The sequence below is a fragment of the Hipposideros armiger genome, unplaced genomic scaffold (genome assembly GCF_001890085.2).
Source record: "Hipposideros armiger isolate ML-2016 unplaced genomic scaffold, ASM189008v1 scaffold_258, whole genome shotgun sequence".
NCBI lineage: Eukaryota > Metazoa > Chordata > Mammalia > Chiroptera > Hipposideridae > Hipposideros > Hipposideros armiger.
The window spans coordinates 1,697,996-1,713,725 of record NW_017731608.1 but is presented as its reverse complement, the minus strand read 5'-3'; the positions used below and the strand labels follow the sequence as shown (position 1 = coordinate 1,713,725).

The window sequence follows — 15,730 nt, the reverse complement described above, 5'->3', positions numbered from 1 at the left end:
TGAAATTTTATGTCAAAATTCAGGCAATGCAATGTTCTTTAAGTTCGTTCTCTCTCTTTCTCTCTCCTCCCCCCTTTGATTATATCTTGAGGCTTCTGCTACAATTAAAGTGAGATCCTAATTTTCTGATAAAACGATTTAGAAATATCTCATGTGTCTCTACACCTAAGAAAAAGTATTCCTAAGGGAATCTTAACTACCAAATGTCTTTTTTCATATCTCTTTCTACCTGATGTAGAGGGCATCATTAAAGACCTTTTGAGTCTCCCTGAAAGTATGGTAAATGCTTCTTTCTGCTGACTGAGAGAGCAAGCATGGACATTATTAAATGAGTATTACAGGTGTATATTTGAGTTCACTATATCATAAATAGATTTCTTTTAATCTAATCTCTCTCCTATTGAGTTTGAGTCATACAGTCCAAAAGAGGGGCTGGCTCCATTTTGTTATTTAGATTTACTAGGTCTATAATATGTTATAGGGGATTATCATTGCTTTAACCTTTAAAAGAATTGCAGACAGGACAACACAATTAAAAGTGTGTCGTCTGTGAATCGGAAAGAACAGGTAATCTGTGAAGCTACCGATGAAGGAAAATAAATGGTGAAACCACTCAATTTATTGGATAGTCCAAAAATATATACATAGGAATAATTATATTCATTCACTCTTCATTATTTCAAAGATTATTTGGCTAATTCGATGTCTGTTGGTCTCCATAGTTGTGCAATGTTAGAAGAAATCCAAGTTTATCCTAGCTAGTATTTCTCTGAAGTCAAAAAGTATAGATGGTTGTTCTATTTCAACAGATGAAATTGTTTCATAGTGCTAGAACATTGCTTAAAAGTTCAGAAACTTCAGAGAGATTTTAGTTGTCTGCCAAGTGATAATGCTTTGAAAATGATCTCCATGATATGCATTTACTTTTCTTAGAGAGTTTTGGAACCTCTATTTAGGGAACACTCCCCTTTTGTTGTCATGGCTGCATCTAGCAAGTGCATGATGGTATGTGGTGAGAGCTGCGGTCTCTAAGTTAGATGTGCCCCCTCCCTAAGCGCTGTCCTCATTTAGAGAGAAACGAAGGTGCCAAGTACAGTGTTCACAGTCCACCACTGGAACTGAACATGCTGCCCAAGGCATTTAGGAAGATGAAAATGAGGACATTTGGGTGCTAATGGGCTGTGTAAGCAATAGTGCATCATCGTTACTTATGAGGTTCGTTCTGGAGTATGTGGCTTGAACCTGATCTCTGTTAGACTAGATCAGTGGTTCTTAGTATCTGTGAGGTTGTGGACCCCTTTGAGAACCTGGTAAAAATTGAGTGTATGTGCATTTTTTTCATTCCACTTCTGGAGATGTGTGGACCTCCTGAAACCTGTGGGCTAAGGATTCGTGATGACAGAGAAACCAGCTCGTATGTTTAAGGGAATGAACAACAGGTTGACTAAAGGATCTAAAAACAAGAATACCAGTTGTCCATAAGGAACAGTCATTGTGTTTGAATGGAGTGAAGGTTTTCAGTAGGTTGGTTAGAAGAACGTTGCAGTTTGCTAAGATACAGCATAAGGTCAGGGTTGTGGAAATCCATAAGCTCATGGACAGCTCCTCTTGTTTCATTTGTTATGGGACAACCATTCAAAGAGAATGTGCACTGAACTGATATGGACTGATCCGGCGATCATTTGGTCACCAGTAGTGAAGAACAGTTTGGAGGGGTGGACATAAATGGGACTCGGATGTGTGTAGCATGGGAGGCATTGATCTAGTCCTGGGTCTGTTGTGGCTGGTTGAGTGACTCCAAGAAATACCCTGATGTGGTCAGATTTGATAGTTAAGAGAGTTATATGAAGTAGAAATTGGGTATCCAGATGGAAACAGTCTGCAAAATAAGATGTGTGGACCTAACTAAGGAGAACTTGGGAGAGAGGAAATAGAAGTGGCAGTCATCCATACTTAGACATTCATCGCAGTCGATGACATACCTGCTGGAGTAGAGCTTAGTTCCCTGCTCTACTTTTGTTCTCTGCTGGGCTGTATTCTGTTGCCTGGGGAATTGAGCTTGGCTCAGTCCTCAGTGAACATAACTGTTTCCTGGGCCAGGGCTTTAGCTGTGTTGTATTGTCCTGTGCTGTCATAGGCCTACGTCCTGTTGTGTTGGCTTGGGTTCTTGTCTTCAACGTTCTTCTGTCTGGGGGCCTCTGCACTCTCGCTTTGCTGTGCTGTAGAGTTACCCCAGATGCAGAACCAGCCCTCACTCTCACTCTTGTTCTGTTTTTTGGTGTAATGTCTAGCTTTATTTGCAGCTCCTTCAGCAGACTGCCTCCTCTGGGAACCTCAACACCCTGAGCAGCCTCCACCCAATGGGAGGTAAGTGTTTCACTGCTGCGGAGGAGCAGCAGCCGCCAGGCCAGCAGACCCAGCTCACAGCAGCCTCAGAGTTTTGCACTGTTTATGCAGAAAAAAATTTCCACTCCTGTGAATCTGACATAAAATGAACATCCCAGGACTCCACTGCCTTGTCTCTAGAAGGTAGCTCTGTTAGTCATGGAGGCCAGATTGCTCTGGGCTTGTTCGCTGCTCCCTACCCATTTAAGTCTATTGAGGAAGAAGGTGGAAAAGAGCTCTTAGCACTGGCAGACTATCTGAGGCCACTTTGATCAGGAGAAAACTGTGGCAGTTCTTTCTTCCCAGTGACTGAAGAAGAGCCTAAGATGGCTTACCCTGAAGCTGCTAGAACTAGGCAGTTAGTGCACCTGTGTCTTATACATGTCATTTCTTAGGTGAGTTACCGTTTGTTGCTGTTAACATGCCTGGGAAACTTAATTGACAAATACCTGAGTTTATAACAAAACGGGGCTCCACAGACAAACCTGAGACAGGTAGTGGGGTGGGGAGTGGGGCAGCTCCAGAGCTGCCTGCCCCTGCCCCTTGGGAAGTACATCTGAGAAAGGGCTGGCTTAGGTGAACCGCATTTTGCCGTTTAAAAATTTTTGATAGTATAATAGTTCACTTTGTCCCAGGGACTTAGAAAGTGGTAGATTGTGAATCTGTGTTGTGGTTTTCTATTCTTGTTAACTTGCCCCCCACCCCCGCCTTTCCATCATCCAGTAAATTGTCAGTGCAGCTCTGATTTCTTGCTCCTTTAACTGTGTCGCCTGGGTTCTACTTGCAAGCCTTTTCCCTCAGTGTTTTCTCTCTCTCCTCCTTTGGATGACTAATCCACTATTCAAGTGGTGGTGGTTTTTCTTTTTTTTATTCTTTCTCTGTGCGCACATGTATTCTCCCGTCATTCCTTCCCTGGCCTCTGGATCTCTGCTACATTTTCTGCTTATTCACCTCCATTTCAAAGAGCACATCCCCTGTAAAGTCTGAGTGATGGGCTCAGATGCAGCCCCGTTCTGCACCACAGGCTTTGGCATTATTGTTCTCTTGGCTACCTGGCCCCAAAGGAGACCACAGATCTGCCCCTCTTTCCTGGTTTCCTAATTGCCCAACCGTTTATTAAGGCTCACTTGGGGTGGCATGCTGTTGGATTAGATACCTCTTCCCTGAGAAAATGCTGTCAAGTTTCTTAATGAGTTGACTGATAGCTGAATCATTTTGGAGCCCTGTAGGATTGCTTGTAAGGCTTATCTAGAACAGTTCCTCTTTGGAACCAGCTTTCTGCCAGTGTGTGCTGTCCTTGCTGGAGCGGCTATGAGGCACCCTTATCTGCTTGCTGATGTCTTGCTTTGGATGTTCCAGGGTTAAATGCAATGCAGTTACAGAATTTAGCTGCACTAGCTGCTGCAGCCAGCGCTGCTCAGAACACACCGAGTGGCACCAATGCTCTCACTACATCCAGCAGTCCCCTCAGCGTACTCACCAGTTCAGGTAAGCATGTCGGGGCCCGTGTGCCCTGCTGTGCCTCGGGCAGAATCCCAGGAGAGGGGATGTCAGTATGGAGAGTAGTTAACACCCATTTCCAAAGGCGTCAGTTTATAAACAACAGAGTTTTAAATGCCATCCTCTGACTTAAGAGAAAGCTCATATTTTAAAATTTCTTGTAACCATCATTTGACTCTGTGTCCAGCAGGGACAGTTATCAAAATTAGTAACTGAAAACCTCTTTAAAAGAGAATACTTAAGTAGGGTCACTCTTGGGCTTTGGTTCCTGTTGGCATAAGAAGGCAACTGTCGTGTCGGCCTGAGTTTAACTTGCGGGTTTCTGATAGCAGGGTCTTCACCGAGCTCCAGCAGCAGCAGCTCCGTCAACCCCATTGCCTCCCTTGGAGCCTTGCAGACATTAGCTGGAGCGACGGCAGGCCTCAACGTCAGCTCTTTGGCAGGTGAGGGGCAGCCCCCCATGTCATCAGGCCATTCTTTATGTAGGTAGCACATTTTAAACAGCCCTGGTAAGGATATCATTAGAATGAGTGGCCCAGTGAAGTTAGAAATAACCATGGGATTTCGATTGAGACCTGAGTTAAATTCCACCTCTCCCCTTAACCAGTTGTAACTTTCAGGCACCTTTCTAAGGCCATTTTTTCATCTATGAAGTGGTAATAGATTACCTGGAGGTTTATTAGGAAGTTAAATGAACATGTATTCAATAACATTAGGTGCTATTTTTATGGTAGGGTTTACCCACGTCTTATAAACCACATGCCCCCCCTTTTAGTCTCCGGTCCTGAGACTTATTTACCAGGTTCCAGCTCTGTGTGAGAAAGTGGCAGAAAGGCCAAAATGCACAGGTTGGAAGAAGGTAATGGGGAGAGCCACACCTGGGTATGGCATTTTTAAATGTCCCCATGAGCAACAAGGCCTGGTGAGTGTCCTGAAATCTGACCATTTAGATGGGGATTCCTTCCTTCTCAGGGTGAAGCTAAGAGGGACATGAAAGGGAGAACTTGGGAGTTTGTCATTGGCATCAGTTGAGTCTTTTCAATCTGTTAATCCTGTTCTCTCCCCACTCCCCAACCAAGGGATGGCTGCTCTAAATGGTGGCCTGGGCAGCAGTGGCCTTTCCAATGGCACTGGGAGCACCATGGAGGCCCTCACGCAGGCCTACTCGGGGATCCAGCAGTACGCTGCCGCGGCTCTCCCCACTCTGTACAACCAGAATCTGTTGACACAGCAGAGTATTGGTGCTGCTGGAAGCCAGAAGGAAGGTGAGTGCAGAGGGAGGGTGGAGTTGGGTGGGGGGCTTCTCCCTCAGCACCAGAACTGAACGGCAGGGCAAGGTGGTCAGACCGCCACTTTTCTTTGACAGCGTCAGGGGTAGACTAACTCTGTGAAGTGTGATCTGCTTTTGGAATGTTTTCTGGATATGGCTCATATCAGAGCTTCTGTACATCCTCCTGGGATTGGGCTGCCATTTTTCATTATTATTTATTTATTTAATTAATTAATTAAACATAATTGGGGAACAGTGTGTTTTTCTCCAGGACCCATCAGCTCCAAGTCAAGTTGTTGTCCTTCAATCCAATTGTGGAGGGTGCAGCTCAGCTCCAAGTCCAGGTCGCTGTTTTCAATCTAGTTGTGAGGGGCGTAGCCCACCATCCCATGCGGGAGTCGAACCGGCAACCTTGTTGTTAGGAGCATGTGCTCTTAACCGACTGAGCTATCTGGCAGCTCATTGGCAGCTCAGCTCAAGTCGTTGTCTTCACTCTAGTTGTGGAGGGCGCAGCTCACTGGCCCATTTGGGAATTGAACCGGCAACCCTGTTGCTCAGAGCTCGCACTCTAACCAGCCGAGCCACCCAGCCAGCCCTGGGCTGCCATTTTTAGATGAAGAAACATACCGGCCTTACTGTGTCTGACACCAGTGTGGCAATCTGGTTTTATTAGGAATTCTTCTCTGTTTATTATAAACCTGTCAGAGGACATCTTCTGTGGAGATACATCTTTTGGCCATATCATTTGGCATTTTCCTCACTTTCTGACCTATGCTTTTCCTTATTGAGACAAATTGAAGGCTGATTGGACCAAAAGAGTTAGGGCCCATGGGTTGATGTAGTGGGAAGTATGTGTTTTGATATAAATGGTACCAAATTCAAGAGAGGCTTTCTAGGCAGAAAGAGGCCTGAAGGTGGTTTGTATAAAGAGAAAAGCCCTGCTGATAACCTCTGTGCTCATATTTGACTGGGTTTTTATAACCAGAAGCTGGCAAGATTTAAGCAGTAATGTAGGGAAAAGATAAGGATCCTCTCTTGCTGTAGCAACAAGAAGTCCTGGTCTGGTACATTCTTACCCGCTCTGAATCATAAGCTTATGTGCCCTAGGATGTGGTAGTGGGGGAACTGATAGAACTTTGGAGACAGACAATAACAGGTAAAAGTAGGAGGTGTTCCAAATGATACTCTGTAGAATGATGAGCAGGAAAGAGGAGAAGGGAGTGCCAGAGGCACAGCATTTTATATGGAATGGTCAGAGAAGGCCTTTCTAAGTTGCCGTGTAAGCAGAAACCCAAAGGAAGTATGGAAATAGAGGAAGAAGAGTAATGGGGGCAGAGGAACAGCAAGTGCAAAGGCCCTGAGGCAGCGATGTTCCTTAATGTGTTTGACAACATCTGAGGCCAGGGTGGCTGGAGAATGACTGGACTGGATTTTAATGAAACTCTTCTTTGGTTAGAAAATCGATGAGTTGAGTGGTGGAAGAGGAAAGCATATTCTTTTTTTCTTTTTCTTTTTTTTTTTTTTTTAAGATTTTATTGGGGGAGGGGAACAAACAAGTTGTTCTTCAGTCTTAGTTGTGGAGGGCGCCAGTCACCTTCTGGCTGCCCATTGGCAGCTCGTGGCCTCTAAGCTCAAGGTGCTGTGTTATCTTAGTTGCGCGTGGGCGTAGCCACCATCCCATGCGGGAGTCGAACTAACAGCCTTGTTGTTAAGAGCGCATGCTCTATCCACTGAGCCATCCGGGCGGCAGCTCAGTTCAAGGTGCCGAGTTCAGCCTTAGTTGCCCACCATTGAACAGGCAATCTTGTTGTTACACCAGCAGAGCCATCCTGCCACCTGTTGGCGGCTCAGCGACAACTCAGCTCAGGCGCAGCGTCACTGGCCCATGTGGGAATCGAACCAGCGGCCCTGTTGCTCAGAGTTCGCGCTCTTAAGCCAACTCTTAACCAACTGGGCCACTCGGCCGGTCCCAGGCATATTCTATTTTTGAGCTCAGTGTTAATCATAGGCAAATTTTAAAATTAATTTCATTTTACTGAGGCACAATTTAAATCTAGTAAAATTCACCCTATTTTGGAATATAGCTTTATGAGCTTTGCTGAATGCATCTACTCCTATAACCACTGTCACAGATGTAGGACCTTTCTGTCAGCCCCATAAATTTTCTCCTGTCCCTTTGTAGACATTCCCTTCCTCTTGACAACTGCCAATCTATTTGCTGGCCTTGTAGTTTCTAGGCACAATTTCGAAACCTGGGTTTTTGTTTTAAGATTTTATTGGTGAATTGGGGGAGGGGAACAGCATTGGGGAATTGGAGAAGGGGAACAGACAAGTTGCTGTCCTTTTGTTCCTCAGTCTAGTTGTGGAGGATGTCACTTCACTGGCCCATGTTGGTATTATCATTGCACTCTTTCTGGGTGAGGCAGTCGCTCGCTGGCCATTGGACGGCCACTCACGGCAGCCCACTGCAGCCTACATCATCGCCTGCGACTCACAGCACCCCAGCTCCAGGTGGAGCTGTTGTTCACCATCTTAGCTGTAGAGTGCGCAGCGTCACTGGCCCTCATATGGGGTCCGAACCGGGGCCCTGCTGCTCAGAGCTGGCATCCCAAGCCAACTCCTAACCAACGCAACACTCTGCCAGCCCGAAACCTGTTTTGTTTATAATCTCTTTCTGCGTTCCTCTGTAAGCCTCTAGTCTCTGGTTTTATTGTTCCACACGCAAGTCTACCTACTTGATTGTCTCAGCACACCTTCCTCCCACAAGGTCGAATTCTGACATCTCTCAGTGAGACGGAGCATGGCTAAACGTGAAGGAAGGAATCTGCTGCAGTCGTTGCTCTTCAGTTCCCTGCCTTGTCTGTGGAGAATCTGTTCAGTTCTCTGAAGGAATCTCTGTTGGGGTGCTGACGGTTTTAACAAGGGGAAGTGAGAGACTGTTGGTACAGGGGCGTGAGCGTGCTTGACACTGAGATCTTTTCCTCCTCGGGTGTCTTGAAGGTCCAGAGGGAGCCAACCTGTTCATTTACCACCTGCCCCAGGAGTTTGGAGATCAGGACCTGCTGCAGATGTTTATGCCCTTTGGGAATGTCGTGTCTGCCAAGGTTTTCATAGACAAGCAGACAAACCTGAGCAAGTGTTTTGGTATGTTGGCTTCTCTTCTGGAGTGTGCGGGGGGCAGGGTTGTTGGTAAGTATTCTTACACTGAAAAAGAGAGAAGGGCTGACGGCAGGGAGCTGGGATGGAGTTGGGGTTATTGTCTCACTCAGCCCTGGGTAGTTACATGACCTCTTTTTGAGCCTCAGCTTGTTTTTATTTCTGTAGTGGACATGATTTCTGCCCACATTGTTATTCCAGAGGTTAAAATAATGTATGGAAAATGGCTTGGCCAAAAAACTGGAAAGTACCGTGTCGATGTCAGGTTACGGTACTGTTAGGAACCTAATTTATTTCATGTGTTGGAATGTCCAGAATTCTTGTCCCTGCTGAGGAAAATTGGGATTTGAGACTAAGCTCATAAGGTGTCGTGCATAAGGAGGACTGAGAATCGCCTTGCCTCGTTATGTGCCTCACCTAGGTTTCTGCTTGGACACACAGGTTTTGTAAGTTACGACAATCCTGTTTCGGCTCAAGCTGCCATCCAGTCCATGAACGGCTTTCAGATTGGCATGAAGCGGCTTAAAGTGCAGCTCAAACGTTCGAAGAATGACAGCAAGCCCTACTGAGCGTGCTCCCCTCTGAGACTGGAGTGAGAGGGTCTTCTGGTAAGTTGGGGAGGAGCACCCTTAATGATTCGAAGCCCTAAGGCTGTGTGTTGACAGCCCTGGACCCTGACCCCTGCCACTCTCGCAGGCACAGCTTGCCCTGAAGACTCGGCTACTGCCTTCTGTGGGAATTTCGCTTCGTACAGAGGACAAGTTTGTGCTTTGGTTTCCAGTGTTTTACTTTGGAGTTTAGGTGCCATATCCTGAGTTTTTTTTCTTTATTTAAAGTTTGCTGTGTTTGTAACCAGTGTGTGTTGAGAAGGACCAACATCAAACTGCCCTGGGAGAGGAGGGGGGATGGAGAAACATCAAAAAAGAAGATCAGAATTTGCCCCAAATTACCCAAAGAGAGGATTGAATGAAACCAAAAACTGACCCCTAGAATCTCCTTAAGTGTGAGAGTGGATGAAATGAGAACTAACGTCCAGTAGCTGTGGGGGGTGGAGCGGGTAGGGCTGGCTTTGGAGGAGAGGAGAGGGCTTGACACCCAGTGGCTGGGGGCGCTGCACACTGAAGCCCCTCCCTAGCTGCCTTCTGAGTTCTTGCCACCAATTTTTCAGATTGTCTAGGATTTCTGCCCCTCTTTCCCAAGAAGGGACTAACAATTCTCTGGAAATAAAACACCTGTTAAATTAGCCTGCCATGCAAAAAAGGGGAGACTTCACCCATTCCCTGCTTCCCCAGCCAGCCGTTGGTGTTGCTTGGCCCTGCTTGGCTGGTGGCTGTTAGGAAGTGGCAGCTGGTCAGAGAGGTAATTGTTTGTTTATGTCAACACCAAATCATTAGACCATGGCCCATTTCGAAGAGGTCCTTTTGAAGAAGGCCTCTAGGGAAGACGCTCTGGTTAGCTTCCCTGTAGTTGACCACAGCAAGGACCGTTCCTTCTATCCCGAGCCACAGTTTTCTCAGGAGGGCAGAACCAAGAAGGGCTTAGAGTACCTAGCCGAAGGGGGCACCTCTCCTGAGCAGAGTAATCAAAAGCCATCGAGTTAGGGGAGGAGGAGCCTGCTTCCGGGTAGACCTGCGTCAGAAGGTCCCTTCATGCCAGAGTGCTGTATTGGCCAGTGGCCAGCACTTGGTACTCAAAAGGATTAAGAATCCATGCTTGCCTCCTTGGGTGAGGCATCCCAGACATAGTATTCTCACCAAGGCAGGCCCCTCTTCTAACCACTCCAGCCCCATCTTCTGCTCTTGGGGACAAAGGAGCCAGCAGGACGTTTACAGACTCCGTATGGATTTGGTGTTCATTTACCTCAGTATTACCATGTTCATTTTTGTCCTCGTGCTTAGCTCCCCGCTGCCTCCCATAGGTCTCACTCCGGCTCTTGCCTGTGCCCCACCCAGCCTCTGGGCTCTGCCTTTGCTCCAAGAAACTGCTGGTGGAGAGCCAGGAAGGACATGCTGTTGGGAAGGCGCACCTGCGCACAGGCAGCCCTGTTAGGTTGTGACTCTTAGCCAAGGCCAGGGACTGGGTCCCTGTGATCTTAACCTTCACAAACATCGGCCTTGACCCCTAGCAGTAGAGATGAGATTAAAGGGGTTGGTCCGCTAGTAAGTCGGATGGGGGCTGTCTCCTTGTCACGCTGTCCACTTGGTCACAGACAGGGATTGACCATCCTGCTGTTATACAGGTAGTTGGTGGCGTTGGGTTATCCCATTGAAGCTGGGACAGCCGGTCCCTTCTCATAGTGATAACTTGGGTCTGTTGTCCTCTAAGAAACAAACGTGAAACACACTTCTTAAGCTGAACCACGTAAACTTGAATTCTGCGCACTGGGTGAAATGTGTCCTGTGTTTCAAGGATAAAACTGTTCCAAAGGCTTCCAGGGTCATGATGGGATTTTTTAAATAAATGCAAAAAATAAAAATAAAAAAGAAAAAAGAAAACAAAAAAAGAAAAAAATGCTAGGTTGGGGAGGCGCTGTTCTGAATCCCAACCGGCTGGAACCAAGAATGTCGTTTCTATTTTTATAGAAGTTTTATACAGCTCCGGGGTGGAGAATATTTATTACCTAAATTATATCTCTGGAAAAGGCCAGGATTTTGTAGAATCCAGAATGTGATTGTTATACACACAGGGTGCTGTGTATGATTGAAACTACTGACTTTCTGTGGCCTGTTTGCAGCCCAGCTAATCTGTCAGAGGGGGAAGGAGTTAATGCTGTGAATTGGCGGAGGAGAGAGCTGTGCTCTCCAGGGTGCTGCGGTGCTGTGATTGCTAACCTTCTGTTCTGTCTTCCTCCTTGGCCATCGTGGGGTTTTCCGAAGCCCAGAACTCCACTCCGTTCCAACTTTTTCCCCTTTCTCCCCCTCCTCCCCCATTTCACCATTATTGTCCATGGATTTGTCCCGTGTGCTGGGACCTTAAGAAACCCCTTTACAAATGACAGAGGTAAAGGTGCGACCAGCCTGCCTTTGATACCAAACCCTGAGGTTTCATACCTGCTCGAGGGTGGGTTCTCTTTTCTAGAAAGAGCGTGTGCCCCAGCAGAGCCCTGGGCTGCCCCAGTGGCCAGCTGCTGAGACCAGGCACTTGTGTCTGTCCTCCCCTCCCCTGCCCAGCGAGTTAGCACAGCAGCACTGCCCTTGAGCACAGTTCTCTCCCCAGGCCAAAGATGGTTTGTGAAGAAGCTGCTCCCCTACCAGTCTCACGGTGTGAAAGGGTTCAGCTCGGAGAGTGGAGACTCGCAGTCAAGTCTTAAGCAATCCTTTACTGTTGTGTGGGGGTTTCACTTACATAAATGTGTTTTCTGCTGTAGTTGTGTTTCTTACTTGGGTTTCATCATGAAATCGATTTGCCTTGAATGCAGCCAGGCACTGTCTCCTGGGTCCCACATGAGTGGCCAGGGCCTGTGTGGAAGCTAAGAGCTTGGATTTCTGGGAGCAAAGGGCCATCCCGGTAGGACTGAGAAGGAATCCTGGCCCTCTCCCCTACAGACTTCTCCTTCCCCAGCCACGTCTTCTGCTTTCTCCCTGGGTTTTGACCAGGGAGTTGGGCGAGAGGCTGAGGCTCTGCTCCACCAGAGACCTTCTTGGACATGTTTAGATGCGTTGGGGAAATCCAAGCCTTAGGTTCCCTTCTGTCTCTGGCAATTGGATGTTTTCTTGGTGTCCTCCATGTCCTTTTTGACTTTTCCCTGTGTCCATTGTTAGCATGTGCAAAAGTTCCCTGTCATTACCCAGCCCCTGCCCCGCCCGCCTCCTCATTTCAGGGCTGTACACAGTGAGTGTTCTGTTCTCTCTCTCTTTGTTTGGATGTATTGCTCTGTGTAACTCAGTGGGTCTCCCTCTTTCTGGTTTGTTTTTTTTTCTAGATTCCTGCCGTTTGTTCATCGTTGTGCCTAAAGCATGTCGATGTGGCGTCAAGTACATCGTCCAAATCCCTGTCTCTTCAGCTTCTCTGATGCTTGAACTCTCACCTTTGACCTTGTGTTGACCTTTGATGCTGATGTGTATTTTTATTATGTTTGTTTCTTTCTTTGTTTTTTCTTTTTTCTCTCCTTTTTTTTTTCTTTTGTGCTGCCAAATTGGTTTTGCTAGAACGACTGCTGAAGGGGAAATATTTAAACTTGCATTTGAATATAAAAAAAATCTATTTTTCTAGAACTTCATAAGATAACCACTTGATTTTGTGATTCCAATTCTTTGTAACTGTCTTCAGAGCAGCCCTACTAGCACATACCGCGTGGTGTTTGTATTTCTGTGAACACACAGCCAGTCCGTTTCTAGGCTTTGTTTCTGTGTGCTTAGTTTTAAAGACAACTTTGAAGTAAACAATGAAATAAAAGATGTCACTAAAACCTTTGAGGCTCCTGAGCACATTTTGCTGATACAGTTTATGGGGCTTGAGGAGACCGCATGTGTTCTTGTTTTTGTTTCTCTGAGTTCTCAGCTGCAGAAAACACCTGAACCCCCTTTCCTTTTTGAAACAGCAGGCTGCAGTTTGGGCCCAAGCCAGCCCTTTTTCTTGTGTGGCTCTTCCTTGCAGCCACCCTGCGGCCTGCGGGGAGCCTTCAGATCCCTCCTGCCCGGCCCCCCCCTCGGGCCGCTGTCCCCACCCCCATGCTTGTTCCTACAGTCTCCACAGCAAAATGTGATGCTTTGATTTTTTTCTGTTTTTGTATTGTTTTTGTGTTTTTGTTTTGAATTTTTTCCTTTCCTACTAAGATTATGCCCAGAACAAACAAGTTTTGCATGTTTCCTGCTGTTTCTTCACACCTTCGTATATATCACCTTCACCTCTCTGTTTTCTATAGTTTGTGCAAAAACTGACCGATTTAAAAGGGTTTCAAAGAAGCTGTTTTAAATTGTTGTGGGGTTGATTTTTTTCAAGATTGTATTGTTTTATTTTGAAGTGGCAACTTTCTCCTCTATTGCCCTTAGAGCGCGTTTGCCTGTGCACTTAGACTGTCACCTCATGTGGCCTCCAGGCCTCAGCGGGGCCTCCAGGAGGCTGGCTGCTCTGCTCAGAGACGGGTTGGGAGGGTGCCCGGAGAGGCACGAGGAGCCAAGCTAGAATCCAGAAGGTGGCTGCGGGTGGGCAGGAGGCGTAGCGCATCAGGGGTCGTGAGCATCCCTCGGCCCGGGAGGAGGAGGGTGCTCCTGACGCTCAGAGGAGGCCATCTGTGCACTAGCGGCAATACACCTGCCAGCGCTTTTCCTAGGTGACAAGCACAATACTACAGTCTTCACACTGTTTACAGCCCTGGCCACCAGCCACCCCACACTGGCTCTTCACCACAGCTCTGTTCTGGCTTAGTTGGTGGGGTGGGGTAAGGGTGGGGGTTTGTTTTTTTAAATTGGGTGAAGAGCCAAATAGCTACTGTCCCTGGGTGCCAGGCAAGCCAGTTCCTTGCTTCCCTGGGGGGGAACTTGCCCCTCCTCTCTTGTGGCACCATCCAGCCTCAGGGTCTTAAGGACTTAGTGAGAATGTGAATGGGAGAGGCCAGAGGAGATGAGAGGTCACAGGATGGGTGTGTGGAGGTAAGAGGATGCCGAGGGAGGAGTTGGTGATAGATCCCACCCAGACCTGAGCTGGGTGGGTGGGAGAGCTGGGAAGGTGGGTGGAGAGGGGTAGCCGAGGGGCGGGGGAGGGGGTGGGGAAGGTAGAAGCACTGTTAGCATCATCTATGCTGGGGTGGATGAAGGAAGGGGTCCCAGCAGAATTTCTGCTCTGGGACCCAGCGGGTTGCCTAGTATTATGCTTGAGGCCACTCTTACTAGGAGGAAAGGGCGGCCAAATGGAGGCCCAGTGTATGGTAGGCTGCTTAATTTCCTGGAAGGGGTGATTGCATGGAAAGAGGCCAGGAACCCCAGCCTGAGCAAGACTGCCGAGCACCCCACAGTCTGACTGCACAGAGCCGCCTCTGTTGGCAGAAGGCACCGAGGCTCCCCTTCCTGTGTATTCAGAATTCGTGTTTGCCAATATATTTTGCTTTCAATTCCAAGAGGAGCTCTGGGAAAACCTGTGGATAAAACCAAATGCCAAATGTTGGACGTTGTTTCCTTTTCCTTTTCTCTCTGATTGTTTTAATTGTTCTGTGGTGGTTTTAATGGATTTGAGACCCTGGAGCGGCAGCTGCCTTTCTGATTTCCAGCTGCTTTTTGTGAATAATTTAAAAAGAAAAAAAAAAAAAAGAACCTTTACATTTTGGAGACAAACCTGTGTGAGTTTTTTATTGGTACAAACGTTGTATTTAACACTAGGGGTTTTGTACAGTTTTTTGCCTTTTCTACTAGAAAACAATGTAAAGTGATTTCACAATGTGAAGAGAAAAAAATTGCCACTATGACCAAACGCACAGTCTGTTCTGCAGCAACCACGGGAGTCAATCAACTCAAAGTCGCTATTCTGCCGTAGAAACGCTTTTCCTTTACCTTGTTTGAGCTCTTCCTTTCTTTCCTGTTTTGATTTGCAAAAGAAAATGTCTTTTTTGTGTGAACTTGTGTTGTACTATGTAGAAAATTATGGATTTTACTTTAATGGTTTAAAAAAAAAAAAAAAGGCAAGAAGAACCCTTGTCGCTTTTCTGACCGGGTCACAGAGTTTGTGTAGTGGATTAAAAAAGAAAAAAAAATTGTTACAAGTTTGGAGCAAGGGAGTATGTGTTTAAAAGGAATCTCCTTCCTTTTTTTGTGTGTTTTTCCTTTTGTCCCAATGGGGAATCTAAATCTGTTTTAATTGCACAGACACACGGACAAAAAGTCATTTTGTATCTGCCAAGTGTGGTACCTTCTTCCTTTGTTTATTTGCTATTAAACTGTTTGAGAAGAATTGATGTTGTCTTCAGAGTTATTGATTGTTGGGATGGGCGGCATTCCTGGAAAGGAGCAGGGGCCCTGGTAAGGTGTCAGCTTGACGTACCTGTTGGTATGCACGTGAACGCAGCAGAGGCTCCTGAAAAACAGTCATTCCTCCCAGAACCCTGCCTTCGCCTTCATCCTCTCCTTTTGCAGCATGCCTGCTGATATGACAGCACCTGAAAACTTTTTTGGCAGCCTTCATTTTTGTGCTGCTTCTATTGCCAGTACTGAAGAATTGGCCCAAACCTGTGAGTGTGAGCCCCTTCCCTGGGCTGCAGAGTTTCTGCCCCTGGGGAGGCAGCCGCCTAGCACGGAGTCAGACCATGGGACTCTTCCCGAGGAGCTCTGCAGCCCACAGTGGGTCCGCTCCTTTCTTTATTCTGACCTCAGAACAAGGTCACCCAAGGGCATGTCTCAGGTTCCTTGGGTTTACCATTCAGTAATTCTAGATCACTCTCTAAGTGGGGGCCCTGCACCTGGGCCTCCTCGGGCCTCCGTGAACGGCAGG

General features: G+C 47.1%; 1 protein-coding gene across 21 annotated transcripts in view; it reads left to right on the top strand.

The window, feature by feature from the left end:
- The window catches only part of CELF1 (CUGBP Elav-like family member 1), an 80,574-nt gene extending 65,381 nt beyond the window's left edge, over positions 1-15,193 (top strand). For 10 of the 21 annotated variants that reach the window (XM_019656411.1, XM_019656409.1, XM_019656417.1 and 7 more), the window contains 6 exons: positions 2,292-2,367; positions 3,745-3,873; positions 4,215-4,328; positions 4,965-5,150; positions 8,156-8,299; positions 8,753-15,193. In XM_019656411.1, coding sequence (XP_019511956.1) covers positions 2,292-2,367; positions 3,745-3,873; positions 4,215-4,328; positions 4,965-5,150; positions 8,156-8,299; positions 8,753-8,880 — 777 coding nt within the window. In that variant the 3' untranslated portion in view covers positions 8,881-15,193. The remainder of the gene's footprint in view (positions 1-2,291; positions 2,368-3,744; positions 3,874-4,214; positions 4,329-4,964; positions 5,151-8,155; positions 8,300-8,752) is intronic. The other 11 variants (XM_019656412.1, XM_019656401.1, XM_019656420.1 and 8 more) reach the window with 8 other exon arrangements.
- Positions 15,194-15,730: the final 537 nt, after the last annotated feature.